The 21,328-nt window shown below is 45.7% G+C and overlaps 1 protein-coding gene across 3 annotated transcripts in view; it reads right to left on the bottom strand.

Moving 5' to 3' along the window:
* Window positions 1–21,328, bottom strand: part of tnfrsf21 (tumor necrosis factor receptor superfamily, member 21) — a 210,674-nt gene that overhangs the window by 93,446 nt on the left and 95,900 nt on the right. For all 3 annotated transcript variants that reach the window (XM_061704192.1, XM_061704193.1, XM_061704194.1), the window contains 5 exons: window positions 19,991–20,029; window positions 19,757–19,909; window positions 18,923–19,093; window positions 18,757–18,795; window positions 18,518–18,670 (listed from right to left, as the gene is read on the bottom strand). In XM_061704192.1, coding sequence (XP_061560176.1) covers window positions 18,518–18,670; window positions 18,757–18,795; window positions 18,923–19,093; window positions 19,757–19,909; window positions 19,991–20,029 — 555 coding nt within the window. The remainder of the gene's footprint in view (window positions 1–18,517; window positions 18,671–18,756; window positions 18,796–18,922; window positions 19,094–19,756; window positions 19,910–19,990; window positions 20,030–21,328) is intronic.

The raw sequence follows: 21,328 nt of genomic DNA, 5'->3' as shown, positions 1-21,328 counted from the left end.
TTTAAAATCTTAGTATGGAAGGGGACCCCCAATGTTATCACTGGGCAATTGTTTTGGCCACAGCCAAAAGATACAGAACACAATTGTGAAAAAGCTTAGCGCTATGTATTCACAATTTAACAGTATGTAGTTCTCGTTACACATTTTTAGCAATTTTTAAATGCACTTAGGAATTGTACAGGGTCTTTAAAGCGTTTTAACCTAAATTAAGAAAAAATTAGCCAAAGTAGTCTTAAACGTAGGTTGAAATATTTAGGCAGATGACAAATGTAAGCTCAACGAAGATTCAATATGTGACCAGGGGTGTTCTCCCACTTCTGAGTTGTATGCAGTTTCTGCCATACTTCATACAAGTTAGTTAATCAAAACTTCTGTGTGGGGCTGCGGAAGCATCTGCCTTGCAATGACTACCTTGCTCAGTTTGCTTAAAATTCAAATTTTAGTGGGTCTATTGACCTGGTGAATGCACAGTTTATTTTACCACCTGCCAGCAATAAGTGCATTTAATTGTTCTACCTCTCTCATGTAGTGTATATTGATTTGGATAAAGGCGTTATTTGAAAGGAGGGGTCAGAGTAAACTCCTGTTTACTTCTGTGCTAATTGAAGCAAATGTTTCAATCAAAGCTGTATCTCATATAGGGCACCACGTCTCTCTATAGTTGTTTTTGGAAAAGTGATTAAAACCCGATCCCTCTGTTCTCTAGAATGCTTGCTACATTCAATGGGATGATAGTTCTTTGGCCTGGAGAGTGTTGAATCGGCTGGGAAGGGTTTTGTCAGGCCGAGCCCATGAGGCTCTGGCACCCTCGTCGGGTAAGGGGGCAGAGGGTGTTTTGGGTGGCGCCAACGTTTTTGAGCTGAACAGGGAAACGAGAGCCAGGTGAGAAGTCATGGCTTTTTCACCTTTTTAAGAAGGGGACAAAAGACCAGTGTGGGAGAATAGACCACACGTACTATTGAATTTTATCCGAAACTTATGTGGGCTAAAACCCAGTACATCAAAATAATTCCCAGCTTTTGCATTGTCTCACACAAAATCGTTAACGAATGCAATGATGGTTTTCTTTGTTTGGTGGAGCATGTCACTTAGGTTCCATGATTGACACAGTCGTGTCATCTGAGCTAAAACTATGTTCTTTTCAGACTTGACCGTAGACGTCTCTAAGAAACGGTCATTGACGTCACGATATAAGCTTGGAACATTCATGCAGGGTTTGAAAGCAGGAATTTAATGCACTAAATATTGCAGTCATTGGAATTCAGCTTGCAGTGACACTTAAGTACCAGCAGGCTTCACTCGTGCTCCACGGCTGATCCCAGATCTGCTGCTTCACAGTAAGTAACCTGACTGGAGGTTATAATGACACCACAGGGCCTCTTCAAACTCTCCATTTGGTTCATGGAAGGCCAGTTTAACTCATCCATTGTCCATTATTCTGAACTGCCACGTCGGTCATGAGGTTTTCAGAGTTTCGCTCATTTAGCTATACACACTGAAAGGTCTTTATCGTGACGTCACTGGGGGTGTTCATCTAGTTTTACTGGTACACTTGAGTTAAAATGTCCAGTGGTTTGTAGGCCTGGTCTCTTTGCTGAGGGTTCAGGGGTTGGAATGCAAAGGTCATGAGTTCTTCGTGTGCCCTCAGATGTATCCTTTACACATGCATAGATTTGACAAATGGATGGCAGTTGTTGGAGAAACACTGCTTTGGTCTATCACTCTTAATTTTGACTGACAACTAACAGGATTTTTCTCCCGTGTCGGGGCGGTGCAGGACAAATGCAACTTGATGACAATGTGAGGAACGACTCCTTCGGCGACAGCCAGCAGAGCCACAACATGAGCGGCAAGGGCCAAAAGAACGACGCCTTCAGCCACGACCAGCCAAGCCACAACATGAGCGGCAAGGGCCAACAGAACGACTCCTTCAGCCACGACCATCCGAGCCAGAACATGAGCGGCAAGGGCCAACCGAACGACGCCTTCAGCCACGACCAGCCGAGCCACATGAGCGGCAAGGGCCAACAGAACGATGCCTTCAGCCACGACCAGAGTGAGAATCTTCACGTCTGACATGAGCAACAGCTACCACAATGACAGAATGGATGATGGTGTCTCAACAGACTGTGTGTTCACTGTGAATGTTTGAAGTGTACAGTTGTCTTGATAGCTGCAGCATGATTGAAGGCATTGTTCTGTTTCATGTAACATCTGTCTGACAATTAAAACATTTTACCTGAATACTATTTTTGGGAGAAACTGTTTCAAATGATTGCGTATGCTCAAAAGAATGCTAGACTACAGGTACAGTATAAAATGAATCCTATATCAGTTCGCAAATGCCAAGGGCATGAAAAAGGTGAAAAAATATTTTGGGGGGATCCCCGAGTCATTGCAGAGAATATTTTGGGATTTTAGCAAATTAAGCTATCTGGAAGAGGCTTGAGTACAATCAGGCAAAACAAATAGATTTAACAAATGGATGGCAGTTGTTGGAGAACAACACTGCTTTTGTCTATCACTCTTAATTTTGACTGACAACTAACAGGATTTTTCTCCCTTGTCGGTGCGGTGAAGGACAAATGCAACTTGATGACAATGTGAGGAACGACTCCTTCGGCCACGGCCAGCAGAGCTACATGAGCGGCATGGGCCAACAGAACGACACCTTCAGCCACGACAAGTCGAGCCGCAACATGAGCGGCAAGGGCCAACAGAACGACTCCTTCAGCCACGACCAGCCGAGCCACAACATGAGCGGCAAGGGCCAACAGAACGGCGCCTTCACCAACAACCAGCCGAACCACAACATGAGCGGCAAGGGCCAAAAGAACGACGCCTTAAGCCACGACCATCCGAGCCACAACATGAGCGGCAAGGGCCAACCGAACGACGCCTTCACCCACGACCAGCCGAGCCACAACATGAGCGGCAAGGGCCAAAAGAACGACGCCTTAAGCCACGACCAGCCGAGCCACAACATGAGCGGCAAGGGCCAACAGAACGACTCCTTCAGCCACGACCAGCCGAGCCACAACATGAGCGGCAAGGGCCAAAAGAACGACTCCTTCAGCCACGACCAGCCGAGCCATAACATGAGCGGCAAGGGCCAACAGAACGACCCCTTCAGCCACGACCAGCCGAGCCACAACATGAGCGGCAAGGGCCAACCGAACGACTCCTTCAGCCACGACCAGCTGAGCCACAACATGAGCGTCAAGGGCCAACAGAACGAAGCCTTCAGCCACGACCAGCCGAGCCACAACATGAGCGGCAAGGGCCAAAAGAACGCTGCCTTCAGCCACGACCAGCCGAGCCAGAACATGAGCGGCAAGGGCCAACTGAACGACGCCTTTAGCCACGACCAGCCGAGCCACAACATGAGCGGCAAGGGCCAAAAGAACGACGCCTTCAGCCACGACCAGCTGAGCCACAACATGAGCGGCAAGGGCCAACAGAACGACGCCTTCAGCCACGACCAGCCGAGCCACAACATGAGCGGCAAGGGCCAAAAGAACGCTGCCTTCAGCCACGACCAGCCGAGCCAGAACATGAGCGGCAAGGGCCAACTGAACGACGCCTTTAGCCACGACCAGCCGAGCCACAACATGAGCGGCAAGGGCCAAAAGAACGACGCCTTCAGCCACGACCAGCCGAGCCACAACATGAGGGGCAAGGGCCAAAAGAACGACGCCTTCAGCCACGACCAGCCGAGCCACAACATGAACGGCAAGGGCCAAAAGAACGACTCCTTCAGCCACGACCAGCCGAGCCACAACATGAGCGGCAAGGGCCAAAAGAACGATGCCTTCAGCCACGACCAGAGTGAGAATCTTCACGTCTGATGACATGAGCAACAGCTACCAGAATGGATGATGGTGTCTCAACAGACGGTGTGTTCATTGTGACTGTTTGAAGTGTACAGTTGTCTTGATAGCTGCAGCATGATTGAAGGCATTGTTCTGTTTCATGTAACATCTGTCTGACAATTAAAACAGTTTACCTTAATACTATTTTTGGGAGAAACTGTTTCAAGTGATTGCGTATGCTCAAAAGAATGCTAACTACAGGTACAGTATAAAATGAATCCTATATCAGTTTGCAAATGCCAAGGGCATGAAAAAGGTGAAAAAATATTTTGGGGGGGATCCCCGAGTCCTTGCAGAGAATATTTTTGGATTTTAACAAATTAAGCAATCTGGAAGAGGCAAGGGCCAACAGAACGACTCCTTCAGCCACGACCAGCCGAACCGCAACATGAGCGGCAAGGGCCAAAAGAACAACGCCTTCAGCCACGACCAGCCGAGCCACAACATGAGCGGCAAGGGCCAACCCAACGAATCCTTCAGCCGAGCCACAACATGAGCGGCAAGGGCCAACCGAACGGCGCCTTCAGCCACGACCAGCCGAGCCACAACATGAGCGTCAAGGGCCAACAGAACGAAGCCCTGAGCCACAACATGAGCGGCGAGGGCCAACAGAACGACGCCTTCAGCCACGACCAGCCGAACCACAACATGAGCGGCAAGGGCCAAAAGAACGACTCCTTCAGCCACGACCAGCCGAGCCACAACATGAACGGCAAGGGCCTAAAGAACGACTCCTTCAGCCGAGCCACAACATGAGCGGCAAGGGCCAAAAGAACGATGCCTTCAGCCACGACCAGAGTGAGAATCTTCACGTCTGATGACATGAGCAACAGCTACCAGAATGGATGATGGTGTCTCAACAGACTGTGTGTTCACTGTGAATGTTTGAAGTGTACAGTTGTCTTGATAGTTGCAGCATGATTGAAGGCATTGTTCTGTTTCATGTAACATCTGTCTGACAAAACATTTTACCTTAATACTATTTTTGGGAGAAACTGTTTCAAGTGATTGTGTATGCTCAAAAGAATGCTAGACTACAGGTACAGTATAAAATGAATCCTATATCAGTTTGCAAATGCCAAGGGCATGAAAAAGGTGACAAAATATTTTGGGGGGGATCCCCGAGTCCTTGCAGAGAATATTTTTGGATTTTAACAAATTAAGCAATCTGGAAGAGGCTTGAGTACAATCAGGCAAAAAAAAAATTTTTGTGCAGAAACTTTATTTACACTGCTCAAGTACATGTTGATTTACAAACTTAAAATTAAATGTATTTTTTTTGTCCTGGCCTCCAGCTTGAGCCAGGCCAATCTCCACCTGCACCTGATACCTGCTTCAAGCTGTGCCACACAAATAGCATCCTCTTTAAGCACTCATTCTGTAAAAGAATTTGCTCAAATCATTGTTCCACTTCATTTTTTTCACTGTTACCAACTTCAAAAGCTCATCCCAAATGCATCCTCCCGGAAAATATTAAGTACAATGCGTTTCAGTTTTTATTGGCCATTTCTGAACTTGAAGTTCATTCTGTTGTGACAGAATCCTTAGCGCTCCATTGCTTAATGTTTAACACTACATGAGTAAAATTAAGGTAACTAGCTGTGTTTCCTAATGAAGACAAAATGTACTAGTGGATAGACTCTTCGCCGATGTAACGTGTGCTTCGAGGTTCCACTTCGGACCACAACCAGTGCCACGAGCCGCAGCACCTCAATGTGAAAAGACAAGCGCAACAAATACGACACTGTCTGATCTGGTGAGCAAAATTGTTGCTTAAACGTAAGAGTTGCAATAGCGGATGTCCGCTCCAGAGGTGGGTAGAGTAGCTAAACATTGTCCTCAAGTCAGAGTACTGTTACTTGACAATGTGACTTAAGTAAATATTATCCAGCCATTTCATTTTCCATACCGCTTCTCCTCACTAGGGTCGCGGACGTGCTGGAGCTTACCCCAGCTATCTTCGGGCGAGAGGTGTGGCACACCCTGAACTGGTCACCAGTCAATTGCAGGGAACATAGAAACAACCATTCACATTCACCTATAGGCAATTTGGAGTCTTCCATCAACCCACCATGCATGTTTTTGGTATGTGGGAGGAAACCGGCGTGCCTGGAGAAAGCCCACATAGGCACGGGGAGAACATGCAAACTCCACACAGGCAGGGCCTGGATTTGAACCCCGGTCCTCAGAACTGTGAGGCAGATGTGCTAACCAGTCGTCCAAGTAAATAGTAGTCCTCCAAAAAATTACTTGAGTAAGAGTAAAAAGAGAAAATATTCAGTTCTGAGTAAATAGTAACAAGATTTTTTTATTTTTTTACAACAGCATGAACATCAATAAGAAATTAAATCCAAAATAAAATGTGAATGTACACAAACTGATGTTGCTGTTTATGTGTGCCCTGCGATTGGCTGGCAACCAGTTCAGGGACCCCGCCTCCTGCCCGATGATTGCTGGGATAACCTTCAGCACTCCCGCGACCCTTGTGGGGATAAGCGGCTCAGAAAATGGATGGATGGATGATTCGAATGATTCAGTACAATCAAAAGAACTGCCGTGCCCATCATGAGTGACTTATCCAAAGCACGAGCGCACAGGCGGAACCCCAGGCCAATGTGCTCGCGTATTAGTCCGCCGCAGAGTAATATTCACAATTACATCTGTGTGTGGATGGTGGATGTGGAATGGATCTACCTGCCAGTGTTCAAGGAATACGAAACAGCATATGATGACAGCGACAGCGACCACCCCCCAGGAAAAATTCATCGGATCTATACGATTCACATAAAAGGCCTATTCTGAGTTCAAAACAGCGAATTTCACCAAAAGACGACTCATTTGCATGAATGCTATACATTACCATGCTTCCTTGACTATAATCAAGACTCACAAAAATGCTTGCTACTTTGTTTACTTTTTTTCAGGTTTTTATCAAATGCAGAATCCAAATCTTTTAAAGAGAAAATCGAAATGTCTTTGGTCGATAAATATACTTTGTGTTGGATATATTCATATAATAGCCAGGAGCTCAACATATATGTAAATCTGTATCCTTTGGGGTAGAATTTTCTTTTTTTTCTTTTTTTTTTTTATGTTGACTTGGCATGGTTAGTGCTAATTAGAGCCAACGAGCACCAGCTGTGGTCTCTTATCACCTGCTATAAAAGCTCCTCTCGTCAGTCATCTTAACAACTGTCACTGAAGCGATGGCTGTTGTTTGGCTCGTGGGTGTTTTGGTGTATGCTGTGTTGATGGATAAAGGTGGTTATTAGCATTTCTTGAACCATGTCTGTGTTGGAAACAGAATGTTTGCATCTCTAAATACTGAAATGAGTTTGTGTCTGCAGGCCTTTGTTTTACAGCTGGGGTTAAACAAGGTGCATCCAATGCTCTGGTTAAAAAAGGTGTTCCAGGTGGGCGAATTATTCAATCACTCTATTTTCTGTACTGTTATCATCACTCTGGTTGTGGGCATGCTTGAGTCTGTCCTAGCTGTCTTTGGGTGAGATCTGTTTGTGATCTTAAGACTTGGTTTATTTGATACTGATGTGCCTCACTGATGTTTCACTTGAGTTTTTGGAACTTCTCCAGTCTTTGTTTTGGACTCTATTTTCACAACCTTAAATTGAGCCAAGGTACCCATTTTACTTTAGGAACGTGTCTGTGTTATGCACTGAATAGTTCACTTTTAAATTTACTTGGTGTTAAATCTCGGCCTGTTTAGTTAATTACTGATCTTCAGTTATATGAGCAAAGTCATCGAAATGTATTTGAGTAAATGCTAAATAAATCAAATGTAAAAAGTACTCCAAATAACCACCTGAACAGAAGTATTCAGTAAAAAACTAAAAAAAAATTTGTAAATCAGAGCTTGAGACATAATGTTCAAATTCAGATATTGCCCAACATAATTTATTGGTCAAGTGCAGTGATTCCAAACCAGTGTGCCGGGCACATTAGTGTACTGTGAGCACTGTTCAGGTGTGCTATGGGAATTTTTTTTTTTTTTATATAAAAACTTGCTCAAATAATTATTTCCAAGAAATGTTTCCTTATTCATCTATTTATGCCAGTGAGGCATAGTGACAGACACAATGAATAAATGCTCTTCTATTAGATGGTAGTAAGTATACAGAGTAATGGATCTACTTTTTCTTACATTTTTGTTTGGTGTGCTGTGAAATATTTCAATTGTAAAATGTGCCTTGGCTTCATAAAGGTTGGAATTCACTTGTCTCGCGTGACCAACGTAAACCACATAGCCCTGCTTTCACTATACATGGCAAACATTTTGTCACGGTTTTTAAGTCTTGCATAGTATGGAAGGGGACCCCCAAAGTTATCACTGGGCAATTGTTTTGGCCACAGCCAAAAGATACAGAACACAATTGTGAAAAAGCTTAGCGCTATGTATTCACAATTTAACCGTATGTAGTTCTCGTTACACATTTTTAGCAATTTTTAAATGCACTTAGGAATTGTACAGGGTCTTTAAAGCTTTTTAACCTAAATTAAGAAAAAATTAGCCACAGTATTCTTCAACGTAATTTGTTTAACCACTAAACAATCAAGATTTCTTGTAGGTTGAAATGTTTACATGTTTAGGCAGATGACAAATGTAAGCTCAACAAAGATTCAATATGTGACCAGGGGTTTTCTCCCACTTCTGAGTTTTATGCAGTTTCTGCCATTCTTCATACAAGTTACTCAAAACGTCTGTGTGGGTCTGCGGAAGCATCTGCCTTGCAATGACTACCTTGCTCAGTTTGCTTGAAATTCAAATTTTAGTGTGTCTATTGGCCTGGTGAATGCAGTTTATTTTACCACCTGCCAGCAAGATGAAGTGCATTTAATTGTTCTACCTCTCACATGTAGTGTATATTGATATGGATAAAGGTGTTATTTGAAAGGAGGGGTCAGAGTAAACTGTTGTTTACTTCTGTGCCAATTGAAGCAAATGTTGCAATCAAAGCTGTATCTCATATAGGGCACCATGTCTCTCTCTCGTTTTTTTGGAAAAGTGATTAAAACCCGATCCCTCTGTTCTCTAGAATGCTTGCTACATTCAATAGGATGATAGTTCTTTGGCCTGGAGAGTGTTGAATCAGCTGGGAAGGGTTTTGTCAGGCCGAGCCCATGAGGCTCTGCCACCCTCGTGGGGTAAGGGGGCAGAGGGGGTTTTGGGTGGCGCAAAGGTTTTTGCGCTTAGCAGGGAAACGAGAGCCAGGTGAGAATTCATGGCTTTTTCACCTTTTTAAGAAGGGGACAAAAGACCAGTGCGGGAGAATAGACCACACCTATTGAATTTTATCTGAAACTTATGTGGGCTAAAACCCAGTACATCAAAATAATTCCCAGCTTTTTCATTGTCTCACACAAAATTGTGAACGAATGCAATGATGGTTTCCTTTCTTTGGTGGAGCATGTCACTTAGGTTCCATGATTGACACAGTCGTGTCATCTGAGCTAAAACAATGTTCTTTTCAGACTTGACAGTAGACGTGTCTAAAAAAACGGTCATTGACGTCACTATATAAGCTTGGAACATTCATGCAGGGTTTGTATGTTTGAAAGCAGGAATTTAATGCACTAAATATTGCACTCATTGGAATTCAGCTTGCAGTGACTCTTAAGTACCAGCAGGCTTCACTCGTGCTCCACGGCTGATCCCAGATCTGCTGCTTCACAGTAAGTAACCTTACTGGAGGTTATAATGACACCACAGGGCCTCTGCAAACTCTCCAGTGGGTTCATGGAAGGCCAGTTTAACTAATCCATTCTCCATTATTCTGAACTGCCACGTCGGTCATGAGGTTTTCAGAGTTTCGCTCATTTAGCTATACACACAGGTCTTTATTGTGAAGTCACGGGGGGGGGGGGGGGGGGGGGGGATTAATCTAGTTTTACTGGTACACTTGAGTTAAAATGTCCAGTGGTTTGTAGGCCTGGTCTCTTTGCTTAGGGTTCAGGGGTTGGAATGCAAAGGTCATGAGTTCTTCGTGTGCCCTCAGATGTATCCTTTACACATGCATAGATTTGACAAATGGGTGGCACTTGTTGGAGAAACACTGCTTTCGTCTATCACTCTTAATTTTGACTGACAACTAACAGGATTTTTCTCCCTTGTCGGGGCGGTGCAGTACAAATGCAACTTGATGACAATGTGAGGAACGACTCCTTCGGCGACGGCCAGCAGAGCCACAACATGAGCGGCAAGGGCCAAAAGAACGACGCCTTCAGCCACGACCAGCCAAGCCACAACATGAGCGGCAAGGGCCAAAAGAACGACGCCTTCAGCCACGAACAGCCGAGCCACAACATGAGCGGCAAGGGCCAACCGAACGACGCCTTCAGCCACGACCAGCCGAGCCACAACATGAGCGGCAAGGGCCAACCGAACGACGCCTTCAGCCACGACCAGCCGAGCCTCAACATGAGCGGCAAGGGCCAACAGAACGACGCCTTCAGCCACGACCAGCCAAGCCACAACATCAGCGGCAAGGGCCAACCGAACGACGCCTTCAGCCGCGACCACCCGAGCCGCAACATGAGCGACTCCTTCAGCCACGACCAGCCGAGCCACAACATGAGCGGCAAGGGCCAAAAGAACGACGACCAGCCAAGCCACAACATGAGCGGCAAGGGCCAAAAGAACGACTCCTTCAGCCGAGCCACAACATGAGCGGCAAGGGCCAAAAGAACGACTCCTTCAGCCACGACCAGCCGAGCCACAACATGAGCGGCAAGGGCCAACAGAACGACGCATTCAGCCATGACCAGCCGAGCCACATGAGCGGCAAGGGCCAACCGAACGACTCCTTCAGCCACGACCAGCCGAGCCACAACATGAGCGGCAAGGGCCAACAGAACGACTCCTTCAGCCACGACCAGCCGAGCCACAACATGAGCGGTCAGGGCCAGCAGTACGACGCCTTCAGCCACGACGAGCCGAGCCACAACATGAGCGGCAAGGGCCAACAGAACGACGCCTTCAGCCACGACCAGCAGCGCCGCAACATGAGCGGCAAGGGCCAACAGAACGACTCCTTCGACCACAACCAGAGTGAGCATCTTCATGTCTGACATGAGCAACAGCTACCCTAATGACAGAATGGATGATGGTGTCTCAACCGACGGTGTGTTCACTGTGAATGTTTGAAGTGTACAGTTTTTCTTTATGGCTGCAGCATGATTGAAGGCATTGATCTCAGTTTCATGTAACATCTGTCTGACAATTAAAACATTTTACCTTAATACTATTCTTGGGAAAAACTGTTTCAAGTGATTGTGTATGCTAAAAAGAATACTAGCCTATAGGTTAATGGGAGTATTTTGGAAATGTTTCAGTATAAAATGAAAACTTTGCAAAGGATAAGAAGGCATGAAAAAGGTGACAAAATATTTTGGGGGGGATCCCCGAGTCCTTGCAGAGAATATTTTTGGAGTTTAATAAATTACGCAATCTGGAACAGGCTAAAGTACAATAAGGCAAAAAAAAAAATATTTCATGCAGAAAAAGTTTATTTGCACTGCTCAAGTACATGTTGTTTTAAAACTTAAGATTAAATATGCCTTATTTTTTTTGTTCTGGCCTCCAGCTTGAGCCAGGCCCATCTCCACCTGCACCTGATGCCTGCTTCAAGATGTGCCACAAAAATAGCATCCTCTTTTAGCACTCATTCTGGAAAAGAATTGGCTCAAATCATCTTTTTCACTTCATTTTTTCACTATTACCAACTTCAAAAGCTAATCCCAAATGCCGCCTCCTGGAAAATATTAAGTACAAGATTTTTCAGTTTTAATTGGTCATTTCTGAATTTGAAGTTTATTCTGTTGTGACACAATCCTGAGAGCTCCATTGCTTAATGTTTAACATCAACATGAGTAAATTTAAGATAATTGTCGCCATGTTTCCTAATTAAGACAAAATGTACGAGCGGATCAACTCTTTTCGCCGATGTTACGTGTTCTCCGAGGTTCCACAACCAGTGCCATGACCCGCAGCACCTCAATGCGAAAAGACTAGCGCACCAAATACAGCACTGATCTGGTGAGCAAAATTGTTGCAATAGTGGATTTCCGCTTCAGAGGTGGGTAGAGTAGCTAAACATTGTACTCAAGTCAGGGGACTGTTACTTGACAATGTGACTCAAGTAAATAGTATCCAGCCATTTCATTTTCCACACCGCTTCTCCTCACTAGGGTAGCGGGTGTGCTGGAGCCTATCGGGCGAGAGGCGTGGTACACCCTAAACTGGTCACCAGCCAATTGTAGGGCACTTAGAAACAAGCATTTGCATTCATACCTCCAGGCAATTTGGAGTCTTCAATCAACCTACCATGCATGTTTTTGATAGTGAGTAACAAGATTTTTTTTTTTTTTTTTTTTTCCCTTTAAATCAGAGCTTGAGACAAAATGTTCAAATTTAGATGTTGCCCAACATTATTTATTGGTCTAGTGCAGTGATTCCAAACCAGTGTGCCGGGCACATTAGTGGACTGTGTGAACTCTTCAGGTGTGCCGTTGGAAGTTATGATTTTTTTTCTTTTACTTAATTGCTCAAAGAATTATTTCCAAGACATGTTTCTTTATTCATCCATTTATGCCAGTGAAGCATAGTGACAAACTCAATGAATAAATGCTCTTCTATTAGATGGCAGTAAGTATATACAGTAATGGATCTACTTTTTCTGACATTTTTGTTTGGTGTGCTGTGAGATATTTCAATTGTAAAATGTGCCTTGGCTTCATAGAGGTTGGAAGTAACTGGTCTAGTGTAACCAATGTGAACCACATAGCCTGGCTTTCATTATACATGGCAAACATTTTGTGTCTGTTTTAAAATCTTGCATAGTATGGAAGGGGACACCCAACGATATCACTGGGCAATTGTTTTGGCCACAGCCAAAAGATACAGAACACAATTGTGGAAAAAGCTTAGTGCTATGTAGCCACAATTCAACACTACGTAGTTCTCGTTACACATTTTTAGCAATTTTAAAATGCACTTAAAAACTTTTGAATTGTACAGGGTCTTTAAAGCTTTGTCACATAAATTAAGGCAAATTTAGCCACAGTAGTCTTAAACAGAAGTTGTTTAACCACTGAACTAAACTTCTTGTAGGTTGAAATGTTGACATTTTTAGGCAGATGACAAATATTTAATGTGACCAGGGGTGTTCGGAAGTATCTGCCTTGCAATGACTGCTTGGCTCAGTTTGCTTGAAATTCAGACTTTAGTGGATATATTGGCCTGGTGAATGCACAGATTATTTTACATTCCTGCCAGCAAAATGAAGTGCATTTAATTCTTTTGCCTGTCACGTGTAGTGTATATTGATTTGGATAAGTGTTGTTTGAATTTTTATTTTTATTTTATTTTTTATTTTATTTTTGGGAGTCTTAAAGGTTTTTAAACTTGGCAGAGAAACGAGAGCCAGATGAGAAGTCATGGCTTTTGCACTTATTGGGAATGGGACATGAGACCAGTATGGGAGAATAGAACACCCCTACTATTGGATTTCATCCTAAACTTGTGTGCAATGGTTTCCTTTGTTTGGAGGAGCATGCCACTAATCTAATTTTACTGGTCCACTTGAGTTAAAATGATGTCTGGTGGTTTGTAGGCCTGGTCTGCTGGATTAGGGTTCAGGGGTAGGAATGCAAAGGTCATGAGTTCTTCGTGTGCCCTCAGTTAGCTGTATCCTGAACACATGCATAGATTTAATAAATGGATGGCAGTTGTTGGAGAAACACTGGTTTAGTCTATTATTATGCATTTAATTTTGAATGACAACTCATGTAGGCTTTTTTATTTATATAGATAGATATATCTATGGATGGATAGATCGATCAATAGATATTCATATATATATATATATATATATATTCATCAGGGCGGTGAAGGACAAATGCAACTTGATGATGAAGCAAGCTACAATGTGAGCTACAACCTAAAGAGTGACTCAAGCGACAATGTGAGGAACGGCGCCTTCAGCCACGACCAGCCGAGCCACAACATGAGCGGCAAGGGCCAATAGAACGACTCCTTCAGCCACGACCAGCTGAGCCACAACATGAGCGGCAAGGGCCAACAGAACGACTCCTTCAGCCACGACCAGCTGAGCCACAACATGAGCGGCAAGGGCCAACAGAACGACTCCTTCAGCCACGACCAGCCGAGCCACATGAGCGGCAAGGGCCAACAGAACGACTCCTTCAGCCACGACCAGCCGAGCCACATGAGCGGCAAGGGCCAACAGAACGACTCCTTCAGCCACGACCAGAAGACCCACAACATGAGCGGCAAGGGCCAACAGAACGACTCTTTCAGGCACGACCAGAAGAGCCACAACATGAGCGGCAAGGGCCAACAGAACTACTCCTTCAGCCACGACCAGCCGAGCCACAACATGAGCGGCAAGGGCCAACAGAACGACGCCTTCAGCCACGACCAGCCGAGCCACGTGAGCGGCAAGGGCCAACAGAACGACGCCTTCAGCCACGACCAGCCGAGCCTCAACATGAGCGGCAAGGGCCAACAGAACGACGCCTTCAGCCACGACCAGCCGAGCCACAACATGAGCGGCAAGGGCCAACAGAATGACGCCTTCAGCCACGACCAGCCGAGCCACAACATGAGCGGCAAGGGCCAACAGAACGACGCCTTCAGCCTAGACCAGCCGAGCCACAACATGAGCGGCAAGGGCCAACAGAACGACTCCTTCAGCCACGACCAGCCGAGCCACATGAGCGGCAAGGGCCAACAGAACGACTCCTTCAGCCACGACCAGCCGAGCCACATGAGCGGCAAGGGCCAACAGAACGACTCCTTCAGCCACGACCAGAAGAGCCACAACATGAGCGGCAAGGGCCAACAGAACGACGCCTTCAGCCACGACCAGCCGAGCCACAACATGAGCGGCAAGGGCCAACAGAACGACGCCTTCAGCCACGACCAGAAGAGCCACAACATGAGCGGCAAGGGCCAACAGAACGACTCCTTCAGCCACCACGACCAGCCGAGCCGCAACATAAGCGGCAAGGGCCAACAGTACGACTCCTTCAGGCACGACAAGAAGAGCCGCAACACGAGTGGCAAGGACCAACAGAACGACTCCTTCAGCCACGACCAGAAGAGCCACAACATGAGCGGCAAGGGCCAACAGAACGACGCCTTCAGCCACGACCAGCCGAGCCACAACATGAGCGGCAAGGGCCAACAGAACGACGCCTTCAGCCACGACCAGAAGAGCCACATGAGCGGCAAGGGCCAACCGAATGACGCCTTCAGCCACGACCAGCAGCGCCGCAACATGAGCGGCAAGGGCCAACAGAACGACTCCTTCGACCACAACCAGAGTGAGCATCTTCATGTCTGACATGAGCAACAGCTATCAGAATGACAGAATGGATGATGCTGACTCAACACGGTGTGTTCACTGTGAATGTTTTGACGTGTACCGTTGTCTTGATGGCTGCAGCATGATTGAAGGCCTTGATCTCAGTTTCATGTAACATGTCTGACAATTAAAACATTTTACCTTAATACTATTTTTCTATTTTTTGAAAAACTGGTTCAAGTAATGTATGCTAAAGACTGAGCCTACAGGAACATGGGAGTATTGTGGGAAAACTACAATATTAGTTCTCAAACACCAAAGGCATGAAAGAAAATATTTTTGGGGCTGGGGGGATCCTGGACCCCTCGCAGAGAATATTTTTAGATTTTAACAAATTAAGCAAACTGGGAGACTGTTGCATGCAAAAAAAATATCTTCACACAGGCATCAGGTGGTCCATGTCCACCTGATGCCTGTTTCAAGCTGTGCCACAAATGGCATCCTCCTCTTAAAACACTCATTTTGGAAAGGAATTGACTCAAATCATTGTTACACTGCATTTTTCACTTACCAACTTCAAAAGCTAATCCCAAATGCGTTCTCCAGGAAAATCCTTTTTTTTTTCTTCTTTTCTTCGTTCCCACCTACCGCTTATCTGGCTCTGGTTGTGGCTGCAGTAGCTTTATCGGGGATGCCCAGACTTCCCTCTCCCCAGCCACTTCATCCAGCTCTTCCGGGGGGATCCCGAAGTGTTCCCAGGCCAGCCGAAGGACGTAGTCTCTCCAGCGTGTCCTGGGTCTCCTCCCGGTGGGACGTACCAGGGAGGTGTCCGGAAGGCATGCGAATCAGATGGAGCAGCGACTGTGATCCTCCCGGATGACTGAGCTTCTCACCCCGGATGACTGAGCTTCTCACCCCATCTCTAAGGGAGAGCCCGGACACCCTGTGGAGGAAAGTCATTTTGGCCGCTTGTATCCGGGATCTTGTTCTTTTGATCACGACCCACAGCTCGTGACCATCGGTGATAGTAGGAACGTAGATCGACCGGTAAATTGAGAGCTTCGTCTTTCGCCGTAGCTCCTTTACCACAACGGACCGATACAAAGTCTGCATCACTGCAGACGCTGCACCGATCCGCCTGTCGATCTCCCGTTCCATTCTTCCCTCAATCGTGAACAAGACCCCAAGATACTTGAACTCTACTTGGGGCAGGATCTCATCCCAATCACACCCTTCCAGGTCTCACTGTCATTGCCCACGTGAGCATTGAAGTCCCCCAGCAGAACGATGGAGTCCCCAGCGGGGACTCCATCGTTCTCCAGTACCCCCCTCCAAGGACTCTAAAAAAGGGTGGGCACTCTGAACTAATGTTTGGTGCATAGGCACAAACAACAGTCAGGACCCGTCCCCCCACCCTCTTGTCCACCGGGGTGAACCCCAATGTACAGGTGCCAAGCCGGGGGGGGCAATAAGTATACTCACACCTTCTTGGCAACTCCAGTGGAAGAGAGTCCAAACTGTCTCGAGAGGACTGGTACCAGAGCCCAAGCTGTGTGTGGAGGCGAGTCAGACTATATCTAGTCGGAACTGCTTGAACTCGCACACCTGCCCGAGAAGTGACATTCCACGTCCCTAGATTCAGCTTCTGTAGCCGGGGATCTGATTGATAAGGTCTTTATCAATCAGATAAGGCCTTCGGCCACCGCCCAGCTCACATTGCAAATGACCCCAATGGCCCCTCCCACAGGTGGTGAGCCCATGGGAAGGGGGACCAACGTTACCCTTTCGGGCTGTGTCCGGCCAGGCCCCATGGGTGCAGGCCCGGCCACCAGGCGCTCGCCTTCTAGCCCCACCACCAGGCCTGGCTCCAGTGGGGGGCCCCGGTGACCCGCGTCCGGGCAAGGGAAAATGAAGTCCATTGTTTGTCGTCATCATAAGGGGTCTCTGAGCCGTGCTTTGTCTGGTCCATCACCTAGGACCTGTTTGTCATGGGTGACCCTGCCAGGGGCATAAAGCCCCAGACAACTTACCTCCTAGGATCATTGGGACACAAGCCCCTCCACCACGATAAGGTGACTGCTCAAGGAGGGGTCTCCAGGAAAATATTACGTGCAATATTTTTCAGTTTTTATTAGCCATTTCAGAATTTTTAACATCAGTAAACTAATTAGATAATTGTAGCCGCGTTTCCTAATTAAGACAAAATGTACTAGCGGATCAGCTCTTGTCGATGTTACGTGCTTCGCTGTACCACTTCGGACCATAACCCATAGCACCTCAACGTGAAAATGCAAAAGACCGGTACAACAAATATGACACTAGCTGATCTGATGACAAAAAAATGGTGATTAAATGTAAGAGTAACAATAGAGGATGTCTGCTCCAGAGGTGGGTAGAGTAGCCAAATGTACACAAGTACTGTTACTTGACAATGTGACTCAAGTAAAAGTAAATAGTATCCATTTTCCATAGTGCTTCTCCTCACTAGGGTCATGGGCGTGCTGGAGCCTATCCCAGCTGTCTTCGGGCGAGATGCGGGGTTCACCCTGAACTGGTTGCCAGCCAATTGCAGGGCACATGGAAACAAACAACCATTCGCACTCACATTCACACCTACGGGCAATTTAGAGTCTTCAATAAACCTGACATGCATGTTTTTTGTATGTGGGAGGAAACCGATGTGCTCTGAGAAAACCCACACGGGCACAGGAAGAACAAACAAACTCCACACAGGCGGGGCTGGGATTCCAATCCCGGTCCTCAGAACTGGGAGGCAGATGTGCTAACCAGTCGGCCACCAAGTAAATAATAGTCCTCAAAAAAATGCCGAGTAAAAAGTGAAATTATTAATTACTGAGTAAATAATGAGTAACCAGTTTTTTACTACAGCATGAACAATAAAAAAAAAAAAAAAGCAAAATAAAATGATGTGTGTGCGTGTCTGCACAGTCAAAACTACAAAAAACATCTACAATTTATTGCACAGTATTTTCTCAAGTGAGCTAAAATATCCACGTTCGGGCAGACAGTGCCAGACAAATACAATGCATGAAAGCTGTTGTTTTTCTTCATCTTAATGTAAACGAGTAGTGCGCCGTTGCCATTCCTATGGCCAAATAATTCACCGTAAATAAAGGACAGTACTGTTCATTAAACTGCATAAGATTGTATGATATTGTTACTTACTGACTGTGTGTTAATTGCATTTCATTATTGTCATTCCATAGTCTTAGTGTACTAGATGAAGCTCAAATATTTAAATTACTAAATTATTCATTCATCCCATGAAATATTTATATTTACCTGTCGTTATGTTGATGTCAGAGATTTCTGAGTAGCTGTTGATGTATATGGGATAACTGGTGTTTCTCAGAATGTTTCTCAGTAGGTTTATCACGCTCATATTTGTGGTGCTGACCTCGATAGAGATGAGGTATTCATGATCAAATACAGGAGCTGTAGGAGAACACAGTCAACAATCGTAGTCTCTACCACCAATTGTTTAACATTCTTTTTAGCAAATATTGTCCAGTTATGCTTACATGTTGTTGGAGATGTTGTAACTGGACAAGCTGTAAAGTCTGTAAGGAAGAAGTGGAAAAGTTAATGTCATGCTAATTATGGAAGAAAAAAAACTAATCCATTTTCGTCTTGAATGTCAACTGTTTGTGTTTTACTACTGTACATCATTGGTTCAAAATGTCTTACTCTGTAGATCGACAGATTGACAATATTGTCCATCAAAGGGAATGGCATTGATGCAGCCACATGTGTCATTAGTGATGTTGTCGCATGGTCCATGGAGGAAACACTGGTCACATGACCAATGATAGTGATCCTCACATATGCACTGGAAACCAACACTGCTTGGACTGCAAACTAAAATTAATAACAGAAGTTAAGTCACCTTCATATCCTCTGCACCAATGACTTATTTTCAAATTATAGTATAAGTTTACTTAAGTTTCTCACAAAGACCAAGTGACATTGGACGTTAAGGGCAATTTGGATGCCGATTAACGATCCATCCATTGACTATGATGTCCTTATTTTTTTAAATAAAAAAGTGAAACAGAGCCTATCCCCGTTGACTTTGGACAAGAGGTGGGCACATATAAATAAACAACCATTTACACTTTCACACCTCTGCGCAAATTTGAGTCAATAAAGCTAATATGGGTTTTTTTTGGAACATGGGAAAAAGCAGCAGTATCATGAGAAAATAGAGAGAACTTACAAACTCCAGACAGGAGGGGCTGATTCTGTGAATTTGAAGCTGGGACATCTTGACTGTGAAGTAGACTTGCTAACTACTACCCCTATGAACTCGTTGATAGTCTCAAACAACCCACCATAAATAAAGTATTTCACTGTTCATTAAACTGCCTCATATTATGTGATATATTCACTTTAATAACTGGTTATTAACAGCATTTTATTATTGTCATTGTCATTCAATATTCTTTACCTTCATGAAATGAATAGAGCTAATTTATTTCATACGACTGATTGACTCAAAAAAAGAAAAAGATTTATATATACCCGTAGTTATGTTGAGAGCAGAGATTTTTGAGTAGCTGTTGATGTCTATGGGATAAAAGGTGTTTCTCAGAATGCTCCTGAGCAGGGCTATCACACTCATATCTGTGGTGCTAAGCTCAATAGATATGAGGTATTCATGATCCAATGGAGGAGCTGGAGGGAAAACACAGTCAACAAACTTTGTCTACAAAACTAATTGTTTCACATTCTTTTCAACAAATATTGTCCAGTTACATGTTGGCGACGTTGTTGTAACAGGACAAGATGTAAAGTCTGTAAGAAAGAATAGGAGAAGTTAATATCATGCTAATTACATAGATAAACATTGTACCAAGACATTTTCAAATTCCATCCATCCATTTATTCTGCATATCTGAGGTCGGTTTGCGGGGACAGCATCTTAAGCAGGGACCCCAGACTTCCCTCTCCCCAGCCACTTCATCCAGCTCTTCCAGGAGGATACCGAGGCATTCCCAAGCCAGCCGAGAGATGTAGTCTCTCCAGCGTGTCCTGGGTCATCCCCTGGGCCTCCTCCCGGTGGGAAGTGCCCTGGAGGGAGGTGGGTGGGGGGGTGGATTGGGTTCAAGGTTCTCACCCTATCTCTAAGGGAGAGCTCGGACACCCTGCGGTGAAAACTCGTTTCGGCCGCTTGTATCCGGGATCTTCTTCCACCGATATGCCTGTCGATCTCCTGCTCCATTCTTCTGTCACTGATGAACAAGACCCTGAGATACTTAAACTTCTCCACTTGGGGCAGGATCTCTTCCCCCGACCTGGAGAGGACACTCCACCCGTTTCCGACTGAGGACCATGGTCTGAGATTTGGAGGTGCTGATTTTCATCCCAACCCACTTCACACTCTTCTGTGAACCGCTCCAGTGAGAGCTGGCATGGCTTGATGAAGCCAACAGAAATATATCATCTGCAAAAAGCAGAGATGCAATACTAAGGCCACTAAACCGGACCCCCTCTATGCCTCGGCCGCGCCTAGAAATTCTGTCCATAAAAGTTATGAACAGAATCGGTGACAAAGGGCAGCCTTGGCAGAGTCCAACCCTCACTGGAAATGTATTCGACTTACTGCCAGCAATGGGGACCAAACTCTGACACACGCCATGCAGGAACTGAACAGCCCATATCAAGGGGTCCTGTGCCCCATGCTCCCGGAGTACCTTCCACGGAATCCCCGAGGGACACGATCGACCGCCTTCTCCAAGTCTACAAAACACGTCGACTGGTTGGGCGAACTCCCACGCACTCTTGAGGACACTGCTGAGGGTGCAGAGCTGGTTCACTGTTACACGGCCAGGACGAAAAACACACTGCTCCTCCTGAATCTAAGATTCGACTTCCCGACTGACCCTCTTTTCCAGCACCCCTGAATAGACCTTACCAGGGAGGCTGAGTAGTGTGATCCCCCTGTAGTTGGAACACACCCTCCGGTCCTCCTCCTTAAAACGGGGGACCACCGCCCCGGTTTGCCAATCCAGAGGTTCTGTCCCCGATGGCCATGGGATGTTGCAGAGGCGTGTCAACCAGGATGCCCTACAACATCCTTTAGCCTTTTGACAC

Source organism: Phycodurus eques, chromosome 18, assembly GCF_024500275.1.
Source record: "Phycodurus eques isolate BA_2022a chromosome 18, UOR_Pequ_1.1, whole genome shotgun sequence".
Lineage (NCBI taxonomy): Eukaryota > Metazoa > Chordata > Actinopteri > Syngnathiformes > Syngnathidae > Phycodurus > Phycodurus eques.
Note: the sequence above shows the minus strand (reverse complement) of the source record. Positions and strands in the feature narration are given on the sequence as shown.